The sequence below is a fragment of the Mobula birostris genome, chromosome 21, assembly GCF_030028105.1.
Source record: "Mobula birostris isolate sMobBir1 chromosome 21, sMobBir1.hap1, whole genome shotgun sequence".
Classification (NCBI taxonomy): Eukaryota; Metazoa; Chordata; class Chondrichthyes; order Myliobatiformes; family Myliobatidae; genus Mobula; species Mobula birostris.
The window spans coordinates 62,919,769-62,941,001 of record NC_092390.1 but is presented as its reverse complement, the minus strand read 5'-3'; the positions used below and the strand labels follow the sequence as shown (position 1 = coordinate 62,941,001).

The window sequence follows — 21,233 nt, the reverse complement described above, 5'->3', positions numbered from 1 at the left end:
TCAGCTCAGCAGAAGGAACTTTCTTAATTAAATGTGTATAGTTGATTCTAAACTCAAGAATCCAATGGCCACAAATCTGTTGTTCTTTCATAGGTATTCAGACAGAAAATATAAACTTACATGATATCGCACTGGCTTGCTGTCACCGTGTCTTTGTGGATTCCGAGGGGCTGAGGTGACATTGAGGGACTACAGCCTTTCCCCTGGAGATGCCTGACTGCTCCTCTCAGCTTAGTTGTAAATGGCTGTGCTCTTAGCCAGAGTATCTATTCCTGAGTCTGAAATCCCCAGCCAGCACAATCAATCACAACGCACACAAGATGCTGGAGGAACTCAACAGGCCAGGAAGCATCCAGGGAAAGGAATAAACAGTCAACATTTTGGGCTGAGATTCTTTTTCAGGACTCGAGAGGAAGGTGGAAGATGCCAGAATTTCATCAAGGACATAAGTTCAATTTCAAGCTTAATTGTCATTCGACCATACCGTACATGAATGCCGGTGAATACAGTCAAATGAAACAGCATTCCGCCAGGGCCAAGGTGCAAAACACAGGACCAACAGTCACACCAGATCAACACACATATAGCACATATAAGATAACGTACAGTAAACATAGTCACACAAAAATATACTAAAGTCCAAGTTCTGAATCCATGGATGTAGTTAGCAAGAGCAAGCCCACATCAGTCTGCAGATGAAAGCAATCCAGCTTGTCCCTCCACCGAGCAAACACATAAAGGAAGGTATCCAAGATGTTATGTGACAACTTTATAATTTTTTTGTAATTAATATGTTTTCTTTCTCTTGAAGAAATCTCACAAAGAGGAAATATTGGCAACCAGTACAAAAGTTAAAGAAGAAAATGAGCTGCAAAGAATCCTAAGGCACAGGAAAGAAGTAACGGAATCCGTTGCTAGTAGTGAGTCCTCCATTTAAAATCCGTAGCTAGTTCTCCTTCTGTCTGTCCCTAACCATTTGCTCGACTGATTGTTACAGAAATAAAACCATTTTATTGCAGTAAATATAAAACTTACCCCTCAATTAGGCTTTTTAAATTGATCTCAGTCTTAAAGACAAATCTAATGTTAGTTGTGGAAATGTAGAGTATACAATATCGTAACAAGTTACTGATTTAGAAGTATTTGGACCTAGGTTTTTCCCTATTTATTAATAAACTGCTTTTGCTGTTTTTTTAACATGGCTAAAGTTAATAATTACATTCTACTGGAAAGATGTAAATAGGGTTGAAGAAGTACAGAGAAAATTCACAAGGATGTTGCCGGGTCTGGAGGACCTGAGTTATAAGGAAAGATTAGGACTGTAATGGGTTAGGACTATATTCTTTAGAAAGTAGAAGATTGAGAGGATTTGACAGTGGTATGCAAAATGATGAAGAGTATAGATAGGGTAAATAGAAACAGGCTTTTCCACTGAGATTGGGTGGGACTCCAACCAGAGGTCATGAGTTAAGGGTAAAAGGTGAAAAGTTTAAAGGGAACATGAAGGGAAACTATTTAGAGGGCTATGAGAGTGTAGAATGGGCTGCCAGTGCAAGTGTTGCATGCAAGCTTGACTTCAATTTTTAAGAGAAGTTTGGATAGGTACATGGAAGGCAAGGTTATGGAGGGTTATGGTCCCAGTGCAGGTCAATGAGAAAAGGCAGTTTAACCGTTCAACAAGGACTGGATGGGTCGAAGGTCCTGTTTCTATGCTGTACTTTTCTATGACTCTGTAACTATTTTCAAATTTGGCTCAATATTTGAGAAACGTCTTGGAAAATAGCAGAGAGTTGCATTTTTCTACTGGATATATTAGTGAAACATGAGCAGATAAGAAAAAAGTACTTTTTGAATTTCAGGTTCACCACACAAATTGGCGGATACGACAAAGCAATCCGGAGCTGCCTTAAGATCAGGAAATAAGATCAATCGCCCATCAGTTCAGAGAGAAGCAAGCAAAAATGGCAATACATAACTTGGAGCTCCCTGGTCAGTCTCAAACAGAGGAGGACAACTAATTAAGAGTTCAATACATTTGAGTAATGTATATATTTGAAATCTTTTGAACTAGACATACAGAGTTGCTGATTAAGTCATAAGACTATAAGACATAGGGGCAGAATTAGGCCACTTGGCCCATCGAGTCTTCTCCGCATTCCATCAAGGCTGATTTATTATTCCCCTCAACACCACTCTCCTCCCTTCTCCTCATAGCCATTGACACCCTGAAAATCAAGAATTATCAGCCTCCGCTTTAAGTGTACACAATGACTTGGCCTCCACAGCCATCTGTGGCAATGAATTCCGCAGATGCACCACATCAGTCCAAAGAAATTCCTGCTCATCTGAATAACTTGTTCCCCGAAACTCCAGCCATTGCTGTTTTTCTGTCACAGATGCCATGGTAACATAGGGTAAGCGTGACATTATTACAGCTCAGGACGTTGGAGTTTGGAGTTCAAGTCTAATGTTATCTGTAAGGAGTCTGTACACGAAGCACATGAGGTTTCTCCAGGTCCTTCAGTTTCCTCCCACAGTCCAAAGGCGTATCGGTTAATTGCTCATTGTAAATTGTTCTGTAATTAGGCCACGGTTAGATCGGTGGTTGCTGGGCAGTGTGGCTCGAAGGACCGGAAGGGCCTATTCTGCACTGTATCGCTAAAAAAATAGTGAATCCTATGCCTTCCAAATTGCTGCCAGAAACGTCAGCCAGTTCTCTTCTGCTGTCCCTTTCCAATCAACGTTGGCCAGCTCCTTGCTCATGCCTCTGTAATTCCCTTTACTCCACAGTAATACTGATATATCTGACTTTAGCCTCTCCATCTCAAACTGAAGGGTGAATTCTGTCATAGTATGATCAATATTATGAATAGTTAATTAATTAATTACTTTTATTTATTGCGATACAGTGTGGAATAGGCCCTTTCAAACCGTGCCATCCAACAAACCACTGAGTTAACCCTAGCCTAATCACAGGACAATTTACAATGATCAACGGTCTTTGGGCTGTGCGAGGAAACCATGATTCCTGGAGGAAACCCACATGGTCACTGGGAGAACGTACAAACTCCTTGCAGGCGACGTCGGGAGCTGAGCCCAGGTGGCTGGTACTGGAAAGCATTCTGCTAAGCACACACTACTGTATCTATCGACTGCCCATTACTCCACTGGCACTTAGGGCAGCAATGAAGGTCTTCCATCTCTAATGGTGTTCGGAACTTCCTTTATTTTGTTAGTTGTTTCATGCAAGTCCCGGGTGGAGTCTCAGGAACACACTCACACTCAGATGTAGAACGATTCTTCATTGCTGTTTCCTTAACAGTTTTGTTTTACCAGTTAGGGTTGTTACCCTGAGCTGAACCCCTGAACCTGGAGGACTGGCGAGCCACTCTCAGTCTGGTCTCTACCCTTTGATCTGTTTGGCATTGCTGACCCTACCCAGAGCCAAAGCATAAAGTCGTGACTCCAGCCAGCATAGCTCTCTGGGTCATTGAGGTATGTGACCCTGCAAACCCTACAACAAGGTTGTGGTCCTCTTGGAGGGCTAGATTATTGTGCTACCCCAGTTCTTTATTTGGGTTTAGAGAAAAACTGTTTCATTTACAGATTAGCATTTGGGGTGGGGGAGGGAGGTGTGGAATGGTAATTATTGATAGATAAATAGATATACTTTATTGATCCCGAGGGAAATTGGGTTTCGTTACAGCCGCACCAACCAACAATAGAGCATAAATATAGCAATACAAAAACCACAAATAATCGAACAACAATATGCAAACTATGCCAGATGGAAAATAAGTCCAGGACCAGCCGATTGGCTCAGGGTGTCTGACCCTCCATGGGAGGAGCTGCAAAGTTCGATGGTCACAGGCCAACCTGGCATCATAATGCAGTCACGTGGATTTCTTGGAAACACAAGGGATGGCAGATTCTGGACTCGGGCTGGAGCAGCATTTGAGTGTGGAAAGGAATTGTTGATGTTTTGAGTAAAAGGGGTATCAACCCAAATATCAGCAATTCCTTACCTCCCACTGATGGAGCTTGGCCGATTAAAGTTCCCCAGCAGTTTTTGTTTGATGCACCAGGGTCACTTGCCTGTAGATTATTTAATACAAAATAGGGAACTAATTGACTGAATTAATAATGAAGGCAAGCATGCATATTGCCATCTCAGTAATCATGTACTTTCAAAATACCCAAAATTTTGTAGCATTGCAGTTTGTGTAATGCTATCACAGCTTGGGTCGTTGGAGTTCAGAGTTCAACTCTGACATCATCTGTAAGGAGTGTATATATCCTCCTCACGGAACATGTGGGTTTCCGCTGAATGCTCTGGTTTCTTCCCACAGTCCAAAGACGTACCAGTAAGTAGGTTAATTGGTCATTGTAAATTGTCCTGAGATAAGGCTAGAATTAAATAGGTGGATTGCTGGGCAGTGTGGCTTGAAGGGCTGGAAAGGCTTGTTTTGTGCTCTATCAAAATAAATTGGATTGAATTAAATAAATAATCTTCTCTTAGAACTCCCATTATGTTAATGTAAAATTGGAACTGGGGCTTTCATTCTCCAAAGTAGATTCAGATGACACATCTGAAATAATGGAGTAAAAAAATCTTTTCAGAGTCATAGTCATACTTTATTGATCCCAAGGGAAATTGGGTTTCATTACAGTTGCACCAACCAAGAAGAGAGTATAAATATAGCAATATAAAACCATAAATAATTAAATAATAATATGTAAATTATGCCAGATGGAAATAAGTCCAGGACCAGCCTATTGGCTCAGGGTGTCTGACCCTCCAAGAGAGGAGTTGTAAAGTTTGATGGCCACAGGCAGGAATGACTTCCTATGACGCTCTGTGTTGCATCTCGGTGGGATGAGTCTCTGGTTGAAACTCATTCTTAGTGATGTTGATTCCGAGTGACGTTCACCCGATCCAATGGCCGTCAAGGTAGGATTTTCCAAATCCCTCAAGAGCACATCAGAGATGCCTACATTTGCAAATAATTTTCTTTCCATTAAATTGGTGCTATAGTTTTTTTTTCATTTAGAATTTTAATTTCATTTCATTCTGAAAAAACACTGATACATTGTTTTAAAATCTAATTAATATTGGGGTATCTACTTAACAAAATGCAGGGCGTATTTTTTTGACTATCATGAATCTAATGGTAAATGAAGAGAAATGAATGTGGTGATATATGTTGTGACTTTAAGTGTCACATTAACCCCAACTTGAAGATGAACATTTCAGTTGGGTTGCTTTAGAGGCATTGACTTTTCTTTTTAAAAGGGAGTTGTTTGTTCTTAAGTGACGTGAGAATAATTGTTCTATCTATCACATGTGAGGATTTTGGATAATTTATCAACACAAAAAGTGCTAAGTAAATCGGATCAGCTTGTTGCTCTGGTACTTCCATTGGTAATTGAAGCTTTGATGCTTTGCATTTTTGTGAAATGAATCTGCCTTTTACAGGTGTGTGCCACTCAGAGATTACAGGGGTGTTAAAAGAGGTTAAATCAGCACAAATAGAAACGGAAATTACTTTCCAATCTGAATTTTACTGAGAGTATATCTTTTTTAAAAAATTGTTTTTTTAATCTTAAAAAACACTAAAAATAAAGCCAAAAGTTGGAGAGCTTGAGGTGAAGAAGTCTGAGTAAACTGTTAAACTTAGTTTGTGAATAAAGTCACTTAAAGCAATCAGTGAGATGTGAACGGGAACTGCATCCTTTTCTATCCTTCAGACTAAATATTTTTCACGGTCGACTTAAGAGCAATAATGTTCTTAAGAGTACAGTGTGTGGATAAGAGGAGCAAATTTAATTTGTGAAAGTGAGAATTTTTTTGGAGTTGTTCTTTGTCAATGTGCATAGCACTTTCCCCTTCCTCTTAAAAGATTAGATTTGATTAACTCAGCTGAAGCAAGTAAGGCACCGATGTGTTGATCCTCTGTACAATTTATTGTGCGAAATGAAGTACAAAAGTACTTTGACGGGGACGGAAATGAAATGAATCGCTGCAAATTCAAACACAATGCATGATAAATGAAAACCAAACAGTACTTCGTATTTTTGTATTCTGCACAGACATGGTTATTATGTGGAATAAAAGAATTATGTGAACTTCCTCATTTAGTACACTGACCACTTATTAACTGATGAAAATTGATACCTCAGGATAAAACCTGTTAAATCGGCATTTTCTTTATTTTCCATTAATCCATATATTGCTTGTATTTATCTATAAAGGACAAATTTTACTAAAGCATTCATTGTATGTTTCTCATTGGCATAATTCAAATTCTTATAAAATATTGATTTAGAGAATGCATCTGCTTTGATAGTATGGTGCTGAACCTTGCCTTGAAATAGTTTATTACAGCTGTGAAAAAATGGAAGCTCTCTCTTGGAACCTTTGATTATGAATGACTACTGGGGTAAAGTTAATCTTTGGTAGCTGGCAATTGGTTTGCTAAACTATGATTTAATGTAAAATTCACAAGCAGGGAAGGAGAGAAGTCATTTGTTGAACTTTGTTGTAATTGATGCTGTAATTTAGTTGTAATCCTTGGTGTTTGCATAACAATTAGGTCACTTGGCAAATACCCAAAGGGCCAAAGTGCTAATTGGGCAATTTTACTTTGGATCCAATCACAATAGCTGAGAAAATCAAATTCAAGTAGTCGAATAAATAATTAAATAAATCTGGAATTTTATTTATATATACACAAAGTGGGTTCCGGTTAATTGGGCCATCGGTTAATCAGGACAGCTGCTTATTTGGGACAAAAACTAATTGGGAAAATAGCAGGATATCATCCTTTCCTTCCTACCACTCACCTACCCGCCAGTTTCAATTTACAGTGGCTCTTTAGCCCACCAACCTGGGGTGAACATCTCAGTGTAACCCTGTAATGCCCCAGGAGAGCATAGAAGGTGAGGATTAAGCACAGGTCTCTGGCCATCTTGATCTATTACAAATTGTCACACTTGCTGGCATTTAAACTAGCAGGTGCAACTTTCAGTGATCTCTTAAAGTAAAGTTCCATAATGGTTAAAAGGAAGTCCCAAGCTACCATCAGGCAGGAAGCTCTGAAGCAAGAAGTCCCACACCATCAGACCCACGGACAGCTACCTCCCTTCGAACCAACCAAAACAGCCTTAATCATCTACCACCCACCAGCCTCCGCATCCAGTTCATAATTCTTCAGAACCTCTGCCATTTTCAAATGGATCCCACCAGCAAGAAGATCTTTCCCTCCCCACCACCCCACTTCCTGCTTCCCGCAGGGATTGCTCCCTACACAACACTCTTGTCCATTCGTCCCTCCCCACTGATCTCCCTCCCGACACTTATTCTTGCAAGCGGAACAAGTGCTACACCTGCCCCTACACCTCCTCCCTCACTACCATTCAGGGCCCCAAACAGACTTTCCAGGTGAGGCAACACTCCACCTGTGAGTCTGTTGGGTTCATATACCGTGTCCGATGCTCCCAGTGTGACCTCCTGTTATATCAGTGAGATCCGACGTAGATTGGGAGACCGCTTCACCAAGCACCTTTGCTCCATCCGCCAGAAGAAGCAGGATCTCCCAGTTGCCATCCATTTTAATTCCACTTCCCATTCTCATTCCAATACGACAGTCCATGGCCTCCTCTACTGTTGTGATAACACCACACTCAGGTTGGAGGAACAACACCTTACATTCTGTCTGGGTAGCCTCCAACCTGATAGTATGAACATCAATTTCTCAAACTTCCAGCAATGGCACCCCCCCCCAACTTCACCATTCCCCATCCCCTTTTCCCTCTCTCACCTTATCTCCTTGCTTGCCCATCACCTCCCTCTAGTGATCCTCCCACTTTTCTTTCTTCCATGGGCTTCTGTTCTCTCCTATTGGACTCCCCCTTCTCCAGCCCTGTATCTCTTTCACCATTCAACTTCCCAGCTATTTAAATCACCCCTCCCCGTCCCAGTTTCACCTATCACCTTGTGTTTCTCTCTCCCTTCCCCCCAACCTTTAAACCTACTCCTCATCTTTTTCTCTCCAGTTCTGCCGAAGGGTCTTGGCTCAAAACGTTGACTGTACTTTTTTCCATAGGTGCTGCCTGGCCTGCTGAGTTCCTCCAGAATTTTGTGTGTGTTGCTCAATTTCAATCACTACAGTTTAACAACACTAACCACTTTTGATCATCTTGTCCAAACATGGGCTTTGTTTTTCTTGTTCTAATTATGTTCTTTCTTATAAAATTGTTCATTCTATGTTTAATTTATGTATGTGTTTCTTGTGAATGCTGATTACAAGATGCCTGTGAGGCTGTTGTATTGGGAGTTTTTTACTGACCCTGTATATTTATGTACTTGTACATTTGTTAATAAACTTGACTCAGCTTTGAATTCTTTTACTTTGACTAATAGCGTTCTTCCAGCCCGAGTGTAGCATTGCCACTTAATAAATTGATGCTGCAATATTAGAAGGAAGATGGAAGAGTGTACCCAGGAGCTCGGAAGGAGTGGAAAGATTGATGAAGATCAGTGTCCCACCATTGGGCACATTCTTTCTATAAGGGCTCTCTCTGGGGCTTTGGCCAAGTACTTCCAACAGGGGAAAAAAATACAAGCTGTTGGAAATATTCCATAGGTTGGACATAATCTGTGGAGAGTGAAACAAAGTTAAAGTTTCAAGTCAATAAGTTCTTATCAACTCCTGACCCTCACAATCAGTTGGATCTGCCATATCATGCCTTACACTTTGATTTTGCCAAGTCACATCCAATGCCTTGAACTTGCCACATCATATCCAACACCTTGAACTTGCAGGAGCGGCCTGAAACTATATTGAGGTCAGAAAGTTCAAGAGTGACTTCCCTCAAATCTCTAGGACAAAACTCTTCAAGCACACCTGAGCAGCTGTATGCAATCCAAGGTCTGATCCCAAAATATTGTCTACCCTTTTCCTGCCACAGGTGTAACTGGTCCCACTGAATTCCTCCAGCGCTGTGTTTGTTGCTCAAGCTTCCAGCATCTCTTGTGCCTCTGAGCTGCATATGATGCTACAGATAGGCACAGGTCTCAGGTTTACAAAGAATGTGGTCTGAATATTTGTCCTTAAACTTCAAGTTCAAGTTTAATTATCATTCAAACACTCATGAATATAGTCAAATGAAGGCCAAGGTGCAAAACATTACCAACAGCACACAGCACATAGCATATATGGTTACTATTTCAGAAAAAGCACGCTGTCACAAAGAGAAAAAAAATATTTAGCCCAAGTCCCTGAGTGTCCAGCTTGTTCTTTCACTTAGCAAACACCAGAGGGCATCACCCAGTGAACATTGGAGGGGTCAGCCCCTAACCCAGAATGGATTGCAGCAGACAACAAAGGCTCCTCCTTCTCGCATCTTTCACAGACTCAGAGGAAACATGGTTAGTAAAAACTCAATTGTTCTGTAAATGAAGTTTATGTTTTACTTGACTTGTCAAATTGAATGTCATGCTGAGGACAAATTCTGTATCATACACAAAATGCTGGTAGAACACAGCAGGCCAGGCAGCATCTCTAGGAAGAGGTACAGTTGAAGTTTTGGGCCGAGACCCTTCGTCAGGACTAACTGAAAGAAGAGATAGTAAGAGATTTGAGAGGGGGAGGGGGAGATCTGAAATGATAGGGGAAGACAGGAGGAGGAAGGATGAAGCTAAGAGCTGGACAATTGATTGGCAAAAGGGAAACAAAGCTGGAGACATGGGAGAAAGAAAGGGGGAGGGGAGCACCAGAGGAAGATGGAGAGCAGGCAAGGAGTGATTGTGAGAGGGAAAGAGAGAGAGAAAAAAGGGGGGGGGGAATAATAAATGAATAAGTAAAATAGGGGATGGTGTAAGAAGGGGAGGAGGGGCATTAGCGGAAGTTAGAGAAGTCAGTGTTCATGCCATCAGGTTGGAGGCTACCCAGACGGAATATAAGGTGTTGTTCCACGAATCTGAGTGTGGCTTCATCTTGACAGTAGAGGAGGCCGTGGATAGACATATCAGAATGGGAATGGGATGTGGAATTAAAATGTGTGGCCACTGGGAGATCCTGCTTTCTCTGGTGGACAGAGCGTAGGTGTTCAGCGAAACGGTCTCCCAGCCTGTTTCGGGTCTCACCAATATATAGAAGGCCGCATCAGGAGCACCGGACACAGTATATCACCCCAGCCGACTCACAGGTGAAGTGTCGCCTCACCTGGAAGGACTGACTGGGGCCCTGAATGGTAGTTAGGGAAGAAGTGTAAGGGCATGTGTAGCACTTGTTCCGTTTACAAGGATAAGTGCCAGGAGGGAGTAACTTCCACTAGTGCCCCTCATCCCCTATTTTATTTATTTATTCATTTATTATTCCCCCCCACCTTTTTTTCTCTCTCTCTTTCCCTCTCACAATCACTCCTTGCCTGCTCTCCATCTTCCTCTGGTCCTCCTTTCTTTCTCCCGTGTCTCCAGCTTTGTTTCCCTTTAGCCAATCAACTTCCCGGCTCTTGGCTCCATCCCTCCCCCTCCTGTCTTCTCCTATCATTTCAGATCTCCCCCTCCCCCTCCCACTTTCAAATCTCTTGCTGTTCTTTAAGTTAGTCCTGACGAAGGGTCTCGGCCTGAAACGTCGACTGTACAGCTTCCTATAGATGCTGCCTGGCCTGATGTGTTCACCAGTATTTTGTGTGTGTTACTTGAATTTCCAGCATCTGCAGATTTTCTTGTGTTTACAAATTTTGTATCTTGCACTACCATTGATGGCATTTATACCTTTGATGAAATTTCGTGGAGTTTTATGCCAAAAAATACTGTGCAAAGCAAAGATTAGCTAAACTTCTTGTTGGATCATATTACGATCGAATTCATTCTGCAGTTTGAGAAGGAGAGGTATAAGTGTCAGTATCACAATGGAATAAAGGGGATTACAGAGGTATGAGGGAAGAGCTTGCCTAGGTGGATTGAGGAGGATATTGGCGAGGATGATGGCGCACAGAGATGGCTGCAGTTTCTAGGAATAATTCACATGGCATAGGATAGATATGTCCCACAGAAGAAGTTGTTCTCAAATGGCAGGGCTGGCAACCATGGCTGACGGGAAGTTGAGGACTGCATAAAAAACCAAGGAAAAGACATATAAGGTCGGAAAAGTGATTGGGAAGTTGGATGGTTGGGAAGCTTTTAAAATTCAACAAAAGGCAACTAAAAAAACTATAAGAAGGGAGAAGATTAAATATGAGGGCAAACTAGCCAATAATATGAAGCAGGATACCAAAAGTTTTTTTTCAATTATATAAAGAGTAAAAGGGAGGTGTGAGTTGATAGTGGACCACTATAAAATGATACAGGTGAGGTAGTAATGGGGGACAAAGAAATAACAGATGAATTTAATGCGTACTTTGCATCTATCTTCACTGTGGAAGACACGAGTAGTGTGTCAGAGGTCTGTGAGTGTCAGGGAGCAGGAGTGAGTGCCATTGCTATTACAAAGGAAAGAGTGCTAGGCAAGCACAAAGGTCTTAAGGTGGATAAGTCACCCGGGCCAGATGGACTACATCCCGGAGACCAGAGAGAGTTTGCTGAAGAGATAATGGATGCATTGGTCATGATCTTTCAAGAATTATTTGATTCTGGCATGGTTCTGGAGGCCTGGAAGATTGCAAATGTCACTCCACTCTTTAAGAGGAATGAAAGGCAAAAGAAAGGATCAGAGCTCAAAGTCTTCAGATGACTCAGAGTTGGACCGTGATCAGGTATGGCAGGGTGAGTTTTTCTTCCTTCTCTCCGTCTGCATGAGATGTGGGACATTTGAGAGACTTTGAACTTTTACTGTGCTCATGGACTTCATCATTGATATTGTTGCACTGTTGTAACTGTATCTTATAATTATGTGGTTTTGTTAGTTTTTTTTCAGTCTTGGTCTGTCCTGTGTTTTGTGATATCACACCAGAGGAAATATTGTATCATTTCTTAATGCATGCATTACTAAATGACAATAAAAGTGGACTGCATGTCTTCATAATTTAATTTACTTTGAACTTTTAGCTTGAATTTTGAATTAAGTAAAATTCCAATCATCCAGCATCCAAATCTGAAAACATGATTTGGATCACTAATTATTTTGGAATTGGGGATAGTGAGATTGCACGCTGGTGGAATTGGGGATACTGAGATTGCACACTGGTGGAATTGGGGATAGTGAGATTTCACACCGGTAGAATTGGGGATAGTGAGATTGCACCCCAGTGGAATTGGGGATAGTGCGATTGCATGCTGGTGGAATTGGGGAGAGTGAGATTGCACGCTGGTGGAATTGGGGACAGTGCAATTGCACGCTGGTGGAATTGGGGAGAGTGAGATTGCACGCTGGTGGAATTGGGGATATTGAGATTGCACGCTGGTGGAATTGGGGATAGTGCGATTGCACCACAGTGGAATTGGGGATAGTGAGATTGCACGCTGGTGGAATTGGGGATATTGGGATTGCACGCTGGTGGAATTGGGGAGAGTGAGTTTGCACGCTGGTGGAATTGGGGATAGTGCGATTGCACGCCGGTGGAATTGGGGAGAGTGAGATTGCACGCTGGTGGAATTGGGGATAGTGAGATTGCACACTGGTGGAATTGGGGAGAGTGAGATTGCACGCTGGTGGAATTGGGGATAGTGAGATTGCACACCGGTGGAGTTGGGGAGAGTGCGATTGCACCACAGTGGAATTGGGGATAGTGCGATTGTACGCCGGTGGAATTGGGGATAGTGAGATTGCACGCCAGTGGAATTGGGGAGAGCGAGATTGTACCCTGGTGGAACTGGGGAGAGTGAGATTGCACGCTGGTGGAATTGGGGATAGTGCAATTGCACGCTGGTGGAATTGGGTATAGTGAGATTGCACGCTGGTGGAATTGGGGAGAGTGAGATTGTACCCTGGTGGAATTGGGGATAGTGAGATTGCACGCTGGTGGAACTGGGGATATTAAGATTGCACGCTGGTGGAATTGGGGATAGTGCAATTGCACGCTGGTGGAATTGGGGATAGTGAGATTGCACGCTGGTGGAATTGGGGAGAGCGAGATTGCACGCTGGTGGAATTGGGGATAGTGAGATTGCACCCCAGTGGAATTGGGGATAGTGAGATTGCACGCTTGTGGAATTGGGGAGAGCGAGATTGCACCCCGGTGGAATTGGGGATAGTGAGATTGCACGCTGGTGGAATTGGGGACAATGCGATTGCACGCTGGTGGAATTGGGGAGAGTGAGATTGCACGCTGGTGGAATTGGGGATAGTGAGATAGCACGCCAGTGGAGTTGGGGAGAGCGAGATTGTACCCTGGTGGAATTGGGGATATTGAGATTGCACGCTGGTGGAATTGGGTCATTGAGATTGCACGCTGTTGGAATTGGGGATAGTGAGATTGCACGCTGGTGGAATTGGGGACAGTGCGATTGCACGCCGGTGAAATTGGGGATAGTGAGATTGCATGCTGGTGGAATTGGGGATAGTGAGATTTCACACCGATGAAATTGGGGATAGTGAGATTGCACCCCAGTGGAATTGGGGATAGTGCGATTGCATGCTGGTGGCATTGGGGAGAGCGAGATTGCATGCCGGTGGAATTGGGGGTAGTGAGATTGCACACTGGTGGAATTGGGGATAGTGCGATTGCACACCGGTGGAATTGGGGAGAGTGCGATTGCACGCTGGTGGAATTGGGGATAGTGAGATTGCACGCTGGTGGAATTGGGGACAGCGCGATTGCACGCTGGTGGAATTGGGGATATTGAGATTGCACGCCGGTGGAATTGGGGATAGTGAGATTGCGCGCTGGTGGAATTGGGGAGAGCGAGATTGTACCCTGGTGGAATTGGGGATAGTGAGATTGCACGCTGGTGGAACTGGGGATATTGGGATTGCACGCTGGTGGAATTGGGGGTAGTGAGATTGCACACTGGTGGAATTGGGGATAGTGCGATTGCACACCGGTGGAATTGGGGAGAGTGAGATTGCACGCTGGTGGAATTGGGGATAGTGAGATTGCACGCTGGTGGAATTGGGGACAGCGCGATTGCACGCTGGTGGAATTGGGGATATTGAGATTGCACGCCGGTGGAATTGGGGATAGTGAGATTGCGCGCTGGTGGAATTGGGGAGAGCGAGATTGTACCCTGGTGGAATTGGGGATAGTGAGATTGCACGCTGGTGGAATTGGGGATAGTGAGATTGCACGCTGGTGGAATTGGGGAGAGCGAGATTACACGCTGGTGGAATTGGGGATAGTGAGATTGCACCCCAGTGGAATTGGGGATAGTGAGATTGCACGCTTGTGGAATTGGGGAGAGCGAGATTGCACCCCGGTGGAATTGGGGAGAGTGAGATTGCACGCTGGTGGAATTGGGGACAATGCGATTGCACGCTGGTGGAATTGGGGAGAGTGAGATTGCACGCTGGTGGAATTGGGGATATTGAGATTGCATGCTGTTGGAATTGGGGACAGTGCGATTGCACGCTGGTGGAATTGGGGATAGTGAGATTGCACGCCGGTGGAATTGGGGAGAGCGAGATTGTACCCTGGTGGAATTGGGGATATTGAGATTGCACGCTGTTGGAATTGGGGATAGTAAGATTGCACGCTGGTGGAATTGGGGACAGTGCGATTGCATGCTGGTGGAATTGGGGATAGTGAGATAGCACGCCGGTGGAATTGGGGAGAGCGAGATTGTACCCTGGTGGAATTGGGGATATTGAGATTGCACACTGGTGGAATTGGGGATATTGAGATTGCACACTGGTGGAATTGGGGATAGTGAGATTGCATGCTGGTGGAATTGGGGATAGTGAGATTGCATGCTGGTGGAATTGGGGACAGTGCGATTGCACGCCGGTGAAATTGGGGATAGTGAGATTGCACGCTGGTGGAATTGGGGATAGTGAGATTGCACGCCGGTGGAATTGGGGATAGTGAGATTGCACGCTGGTGTGTGGTAGAGCAGCTGAACCTGAGTGCAGGCAGAGCTCTGGAGGTTTGCAATACCAGAGTCAGGAATTCAGGAAGGTTTGCATCTCGAGCCAGATCCCTGAACCTTTTATATGCCATGGATCAATAGCATTAACCAAGGGGTCTGTAGAACCTAGGATGTGGACCCCTAGAGTGTTTGTATATTTCCACTGTTCTTCAACTCAAAGGTTTGAACAGTAAAATATAGGAGTAGATTTAGGCTATTCAGCCCATCGTGTATGCTCCACTGTTCGATCATGGGTTATGTTATTTTTTTCCTTACAGCCCCATCCTTCTGACTTCTCCCCAAAATCTTGGACACCTTGACTTATCAAGAATCTATCAACCTCTGCTTTAAATATACTCAATTACTTGGCCTCCACAGCCATCTGCGGCAATGAATTCCACAGATTTCCCACCCTCTGGCTAAAGAAATTCTCCCTTGTCTTTGTTCTAAAAGGATGTCCACCAATAATAAGTACATCGTTTTGGATACTGTTGATGGGGATGACCTACCAGGGACAAGTTGTAGTGGTTGAGTCTCTGGCACCGAGACTGGACCCTCAGCTCAGAAGGGAAGGAGGGAAAAGAGGAGAGCAGTAGTGATAGAGGATTCGATAGTTAGGGGGACAGATAAGAGGTTCTGTGGAAGAGATCGAGAATCCTGGATGGTCTGTTGCCTCCCTGGTGCCAGGGTCCACGATATCTCGGATCGAGTTCTTGATGCTCTCAAGAGAGAGGGTGAGCAGCCAGATGTTGTGGTCCATTTAGGGATCAATGACATGGGTAGGAAGAGTGAGGAGGTCCTGAAAGTTGAGTTCACGGAGTTAGGCGCCAAGTTGAAGGACAGGACCTCCAGGATAGCAACCTCAGGATTGCTACCAGTGCCACATGCAGGCGGGTTTAGAAATAGTAAGATAATGCAGATCAACATGTGGCTGAAGACATGGTGCAGGAGGGAGGGCTTCAGATTTATAGATAATTGGGCAGTTTTCCAGGGAAGGTGGCACCTGTTCCGGCGGGACGGTCTACATCTGAACTGGACGGAGACAAATATTCTTGCAGGTAGGTTCGCTAGAGAGGCTCTGGAGGATTTAAACTAGATATGAGGGGGGAGGGGAACCAGAGTGTAGGAACAGATGTAGGGAAGAAGGAAGAAAAAGAAAACAGTAAAGTTGTTTGCACCGTTATTAATAAACAGAGAGTAAGAGGAGGAAAATTTCTTAAATGCATTTATTTTAATGCTAGGAGAATTATAAGAAAGGTGGATGAGCTTAAAGCATGGATTAATACCTGGAAGTATGATGTGGTGGCTGTTAGTGAAACATGGTTACAGGAGGGGTGTGATTGGCAACTAAATATTCCTGGATTTCATTGCTTCACCGTGCGATAGAATTGGAGGGACAAGAGGGGGAGGTGTTGCATTGCTTGTCAGAGAAAATATTACAGCGATGCTTTGGCAGGATAGATTAGAGGGCTCATCTAGGGAGGCTATCTGGATGGAATTGAGGAATGGGAAAGGTGTAGTAACTCTTATGGGGGTGTATTATAGACCACTAAATGGGGAGCGGGATTTGGAGGAGCAAATTTGTAAGGAGATAGCAGATATCTGTAGTAAGCACAAGGCTGTGATTGTGGGAGATTTTAATTTTCCACACATAGACTGGGAAGCCTATACTGTAAAAGGGCTGGATGGTTTGGAGTTTGTAAAATGTGTGCAGGATAGTTGTTTGCAGCAATACATAGAGGTACCAATGAGAGAAGGGGCAGTGTTGGACCTCCTGTTAGGGGATGAGACAGGGCAGGTGACGGAGGTATGTGTTGGGGAGCACATCGGGTCCAGTGATCACAATGCTATTAGTTTCAATATAATTATGGAGGATAGGTCTGGACCCAGGGTTGAGATTTTGATTGGAGAAAGGCTAACTTTGAGGAGATGCAAAAGGATTTAGAAGTAGTGGATTGGGACAATTTGTTTTATGGGAAGAATGTAATAGAGAAATGGAGGTTATTTAAAGGTGAAATTTTGAGAGTACAGAATCTTTATATTCCTGTTAGGTTGAAAGGAAAAGTGAAAAGTTTGAGGGAGTCATGGTTTTCAAGGGATATTGGAAACTTGGTTTGGAAAAAGAGAGATATCTACAATAAATATAGGCAGCATGGAGTAAATGAAGTGCTCGAAAAATATAAAGAATGTAAAAAGAATCTTAAGAAAGAAATTAGAAAAGCTAAAAGAAGATACGAGGTTGCTTTGGCAAGTAAGGTGAAAATAAATCCCAAGGATTTCTACCGTTATATTAATAGCAAAAGGATAGTGAGGGATAAAATTGGTCCCTTAGAGAATCAGAGTGCACAGCTTTGTGTGAAGCCAAAAGAGATGGGGGAGATTCTGAACAATTTCTTTTCTTCAGTATTCACTAAGGAGAAGGATATTGAATGGTGTAAGATAAGGGAAACAGGTACAGAATTTATGGAAGCTATGATTATTAAAGAAGAGGAAGTACTGGAGCTTTTAAGGAACATAAAAGTGGACAAGTCTCCAGGTCCGGACAGGATATTCCCTAGGAGCTTGAGGGAAGTTAGTGTGGAAATAGCAGGGGCTCTGACAGAAATATTTCAAATGTCATTAGAAAAGGGATGGTGCCGGAGGATTGGCGTATTGCTCATGTTGTTCCATTGTTTAAAAAGGGTTCTAAGAGTAAACCTTGCAATTATTGGCCCGTGAGTTTGACGTCAGTGGTGGGTAAGTATTCTTAGAGATGGTATATATAATTATCTGGATAGACAGGGCCTGATTAGAAACAGTCAACATGGATTTGTGCGTGGAAGGTCATGTTTGACAAATTTTATTGAATTTTTTGAAGAGGTTACCAGGAAATTTGACGAGGGTAAAGCGGTGGATGTTGTCTATATGGACTTCAGTAAGGCCTTTGACAAGATCCCACATGCGAGGTTGGTTAGGAAGATTCGGTCATTAGGTATTAATATTGAAGTAGTAAAATAGATTCAGTCATGGCTGGATGGGAGACGCCAGAGAGTAGTCTTGGATAACTGTTTGTCAGATTGGGGGCCTGTGACTAGTGGTGTGCCTTCAGGGATCTGTACTGGGTCCAATGTTATTTGTCATATACATTAATGATCTGGATGATGGGGTGGTAAACTGGATGAGTAAGTATGCAGATGAAACTAAGATAGGTGGAGTTGTGGATAATGAAGTAGGTTTTCAAAGCTTGCAGAGAGAATAGGCCAGTTAGAAGAGTGGGGGGAAAGATGGCAGATGGAGTTTAATGCTGATAAATGTGAGGTGCTACATTTTGGTAGGGCTAATCAAAATAGAACATACATGGTAAATGGTAGGGCATTGAAGAATGCAGTAGACAGAGGGATCTAGGGATAATGGTGCATAGTTCCCTGAAGGTGCAATCTCATGTGGATAGGGTGGTGAAGAAAGCTTTTGGTATGCTGGCCTTTATAAATCAGAGCATTGAGTATAGGAGTTGGGATGTAATGTTGAAATTGTACAAGGCATTGGTGAGGCCAAATTTGGAGTATTGTGTACAGTTCTGGTCACCGAATTATAGGAAAGATGTCAACAAAATAGAGTACAGAGAAGATTTACTAGAATGTTACCTGGGTTTCATTACCTAAGTTACAGAAAAAGGTTGAACAAATTGGGTCTTTATTCTTTGGAACGTAGAAGGTTGAGGGGAGACTTGATAGAGGTATTTAAAATTATGAGGGGGATAGATAGAGTTGACGTGGATAGGCTTTTTCCATTGAGAGTGGGAGAGATTCAAACAAGAGGACATGAGTTGAGAGTTAAAGGGCAACAGTTTAGGGGTAACATGAGGGGGAACTTCTTTACTCAGAGAGTGGTAGCTGTGTGGAACGAGCTTCTGGCAGAAGTAGTTGAGGCAGGTTTGATGTTGTTGTTTAAAGTTAAATTGGACATCTATATGGACAGGAAAGGAATGGAGGGTTATGGGCTGAGTGTAGGTCGGTGGGACTAGGTGAGAGTGAGAGTTCAGCACGGACTAGAAGGGCCGAGGTGGTCTATTTCCGTGCTGTAATTGTTGTATAGTTATATGGTTACATTCTGAGGCTATGTCCTCTGGTCCTAGTCTATAGTAAGGGATTTGACAAGCTCCTGCATGGGAGGCTGGTCAAGAAGGTTTGGTTGCTCGACATTGAAGAGGTAGTAAATTGGATTAGATGTTGGCTTTGTGGGAAAAGCCAGAGGGTGGTAGTAGAGGGTTGCCTCTCTGACTTGGGGCCTGTGGCAAGTGATGTGCCGCAGGGATTGATGCTGGGTCCTTTGTTGTTTGTCATCTGTATCAATGATCTGGATGATAATATGATTAACTGGATCGGCAAATTAGCAGATGACACCAAGATTGGGGATGTAGTGGACAGTGAGGATGACTATCATGACCCGCAGAGGGATCTGGATCAGCTGGAAAAATGGGTTGAAAAATGGCAGATGGACTTTAATGCAGACAAGTGCGAGGTTTTGCACTTTGGTAGGATGAACCAGGGCAGGTCTTACACAGTGAACTGTAGAGCAAGTTAACCTTGAGCGAATCTGTGTTACTTGGACACTAGGTGTTAAACAGGAAGAGATACATGTGCAATATAGTGTTTCATTTCCTGGAAGTTTAGATAGATATGGGTGATTAAAAAAAATTTAAACCAATAGGCCAGAATCAGAAAAGCTGCTTATTGGAATTTGAGAAGAAAATTTAAAAATAGCAGACGGTGAACAGGAAGTCTCGGTCCAGGTTCAGAGTCCGTTGGTTATGACATAACAGTTATTTCAATATCCTGACTCTAATTCTATGCCTCTTCTCCACCCACCCCTCCCCCAAATGTTCTCGGAGCTAAGAACATGTCTACCACAGTTAGGTTGCTGATTCCCAGAATATTGACGGTAGGAGATCTGGCTGTGGTAAGATCCTCAAATGACGAGCATTCGTGTGAAATTAATGTTCTTTGCTGTTTCTGCCTTGCTTGAATGTTGCCCTAGTCATAGTCATAGTCATACTTTACTGATCCCGGGGGAAATTGGTTTTCGTTACAGTTACACCATAAATAATAAATAGTAATAGAACCGTAAATAGTTCAATAGTAATATGTAAATTATGCCAGTAAATTATGAAATAAATCCAGGACCAGCCTATCGGCTCAGGATGTCTGACCCTCCAAGGGAGGAGTTGTGAAGTTTGATGGCCACAGGCAGGAATGACTTCCTATGACGCTCTGTGTTGCATCTCGGTGGAATGAGTCTCTGGCTGAATGTACTCCTGTGCCCAACCAGTACATTATGTAGTGGATGGGAGACATTGACCAAGATGGCATGCAACTTGGACAGCATCCTCTTTTCAGACACCACCGTGAGAGAGTCCAGTTCCATCCCCACAACATCACTGGCCTTACGAATGTGTTTGTTGATTCTGTTGGTGTCTGCTACCCTCAGCCTGCTGCCCCAGCACACAACAGCAAACATGATAGCACTGGCCACCACAGACTCGTAGAACATCCTCAGCATCGTCCAGCAGATGTTAAAGGACCTTAGTCTCTTCAGGAAATAGAGACGGCTCTGACCCTTCTTGTAGACAGCCTCAGTGTTCTTTGACCAGTCCAGTTTATTGTCAATTTGTATCCCCAGGTATTTGTAATCCTCCACCATGTCCACACTGACCCCCTGGATGGAAACAGGGGTCACCGGTACCTTAGCTCTCCTCAGGTCTACCACCAGCTCCTTAGTCTTTTTCACATTAAGCTGCAGATAATTCTGCTCACACCATGTGACACCATGTGCCCTGGCCTGCTAGATAATCTGAGGATGAATGAACATGTTATAATCTCTATTGGACATATCACTTTGCCATGATGAAGCAAGGTTATTCACAGTGCAGTGGAAAGTACAAGGTACAAGACACTGACTGAGGGAGTTTTATATCAATGTCTAAGGGTAATGTATTTAGCACCCAATTATCACAACTACCTTCCTTTTCTGTGTTACAACTTCAGTTACCTTTCTCTGATTCTTGTTATCTTCATCTTTCCTGATGACACCATCAGCCAAACGCTACCTTAAACCAAGGGTTCCCAACCTGGATTCAAGAGCCAAGAGGTAATGTTACAGATATATAGAACCCTGGTCAGACCTCACTTGAGTACTGTGCTCAGTTCTGGTCCCCTCACTACAGAGAGGATGTGGACACTATGGAAAA

The 21,233-nt window shown here is 43.4% G+C and overlaps 1 protein-coding gene across 1 annotated transcript in view; it reads left to right on the top strand.

The window, feature by feature from the left end:
• Positions 1 to 21,233, top strand: part of shtn1 (shootin 1) — a 131,368-nt gene that overhangs the window by 91,797 nt on the left and 18,338 nt on the right. The window contains exon 15 of the mRNA XM_072239668.1: positions 812 to 920. Coding sequence (XP_072095769.1) covers positions 812 to 920 — 109 coding nt within the window. The remainder of the gene's footprint in view (positions 1 to 811; positions 921 to 21,233) is intronic.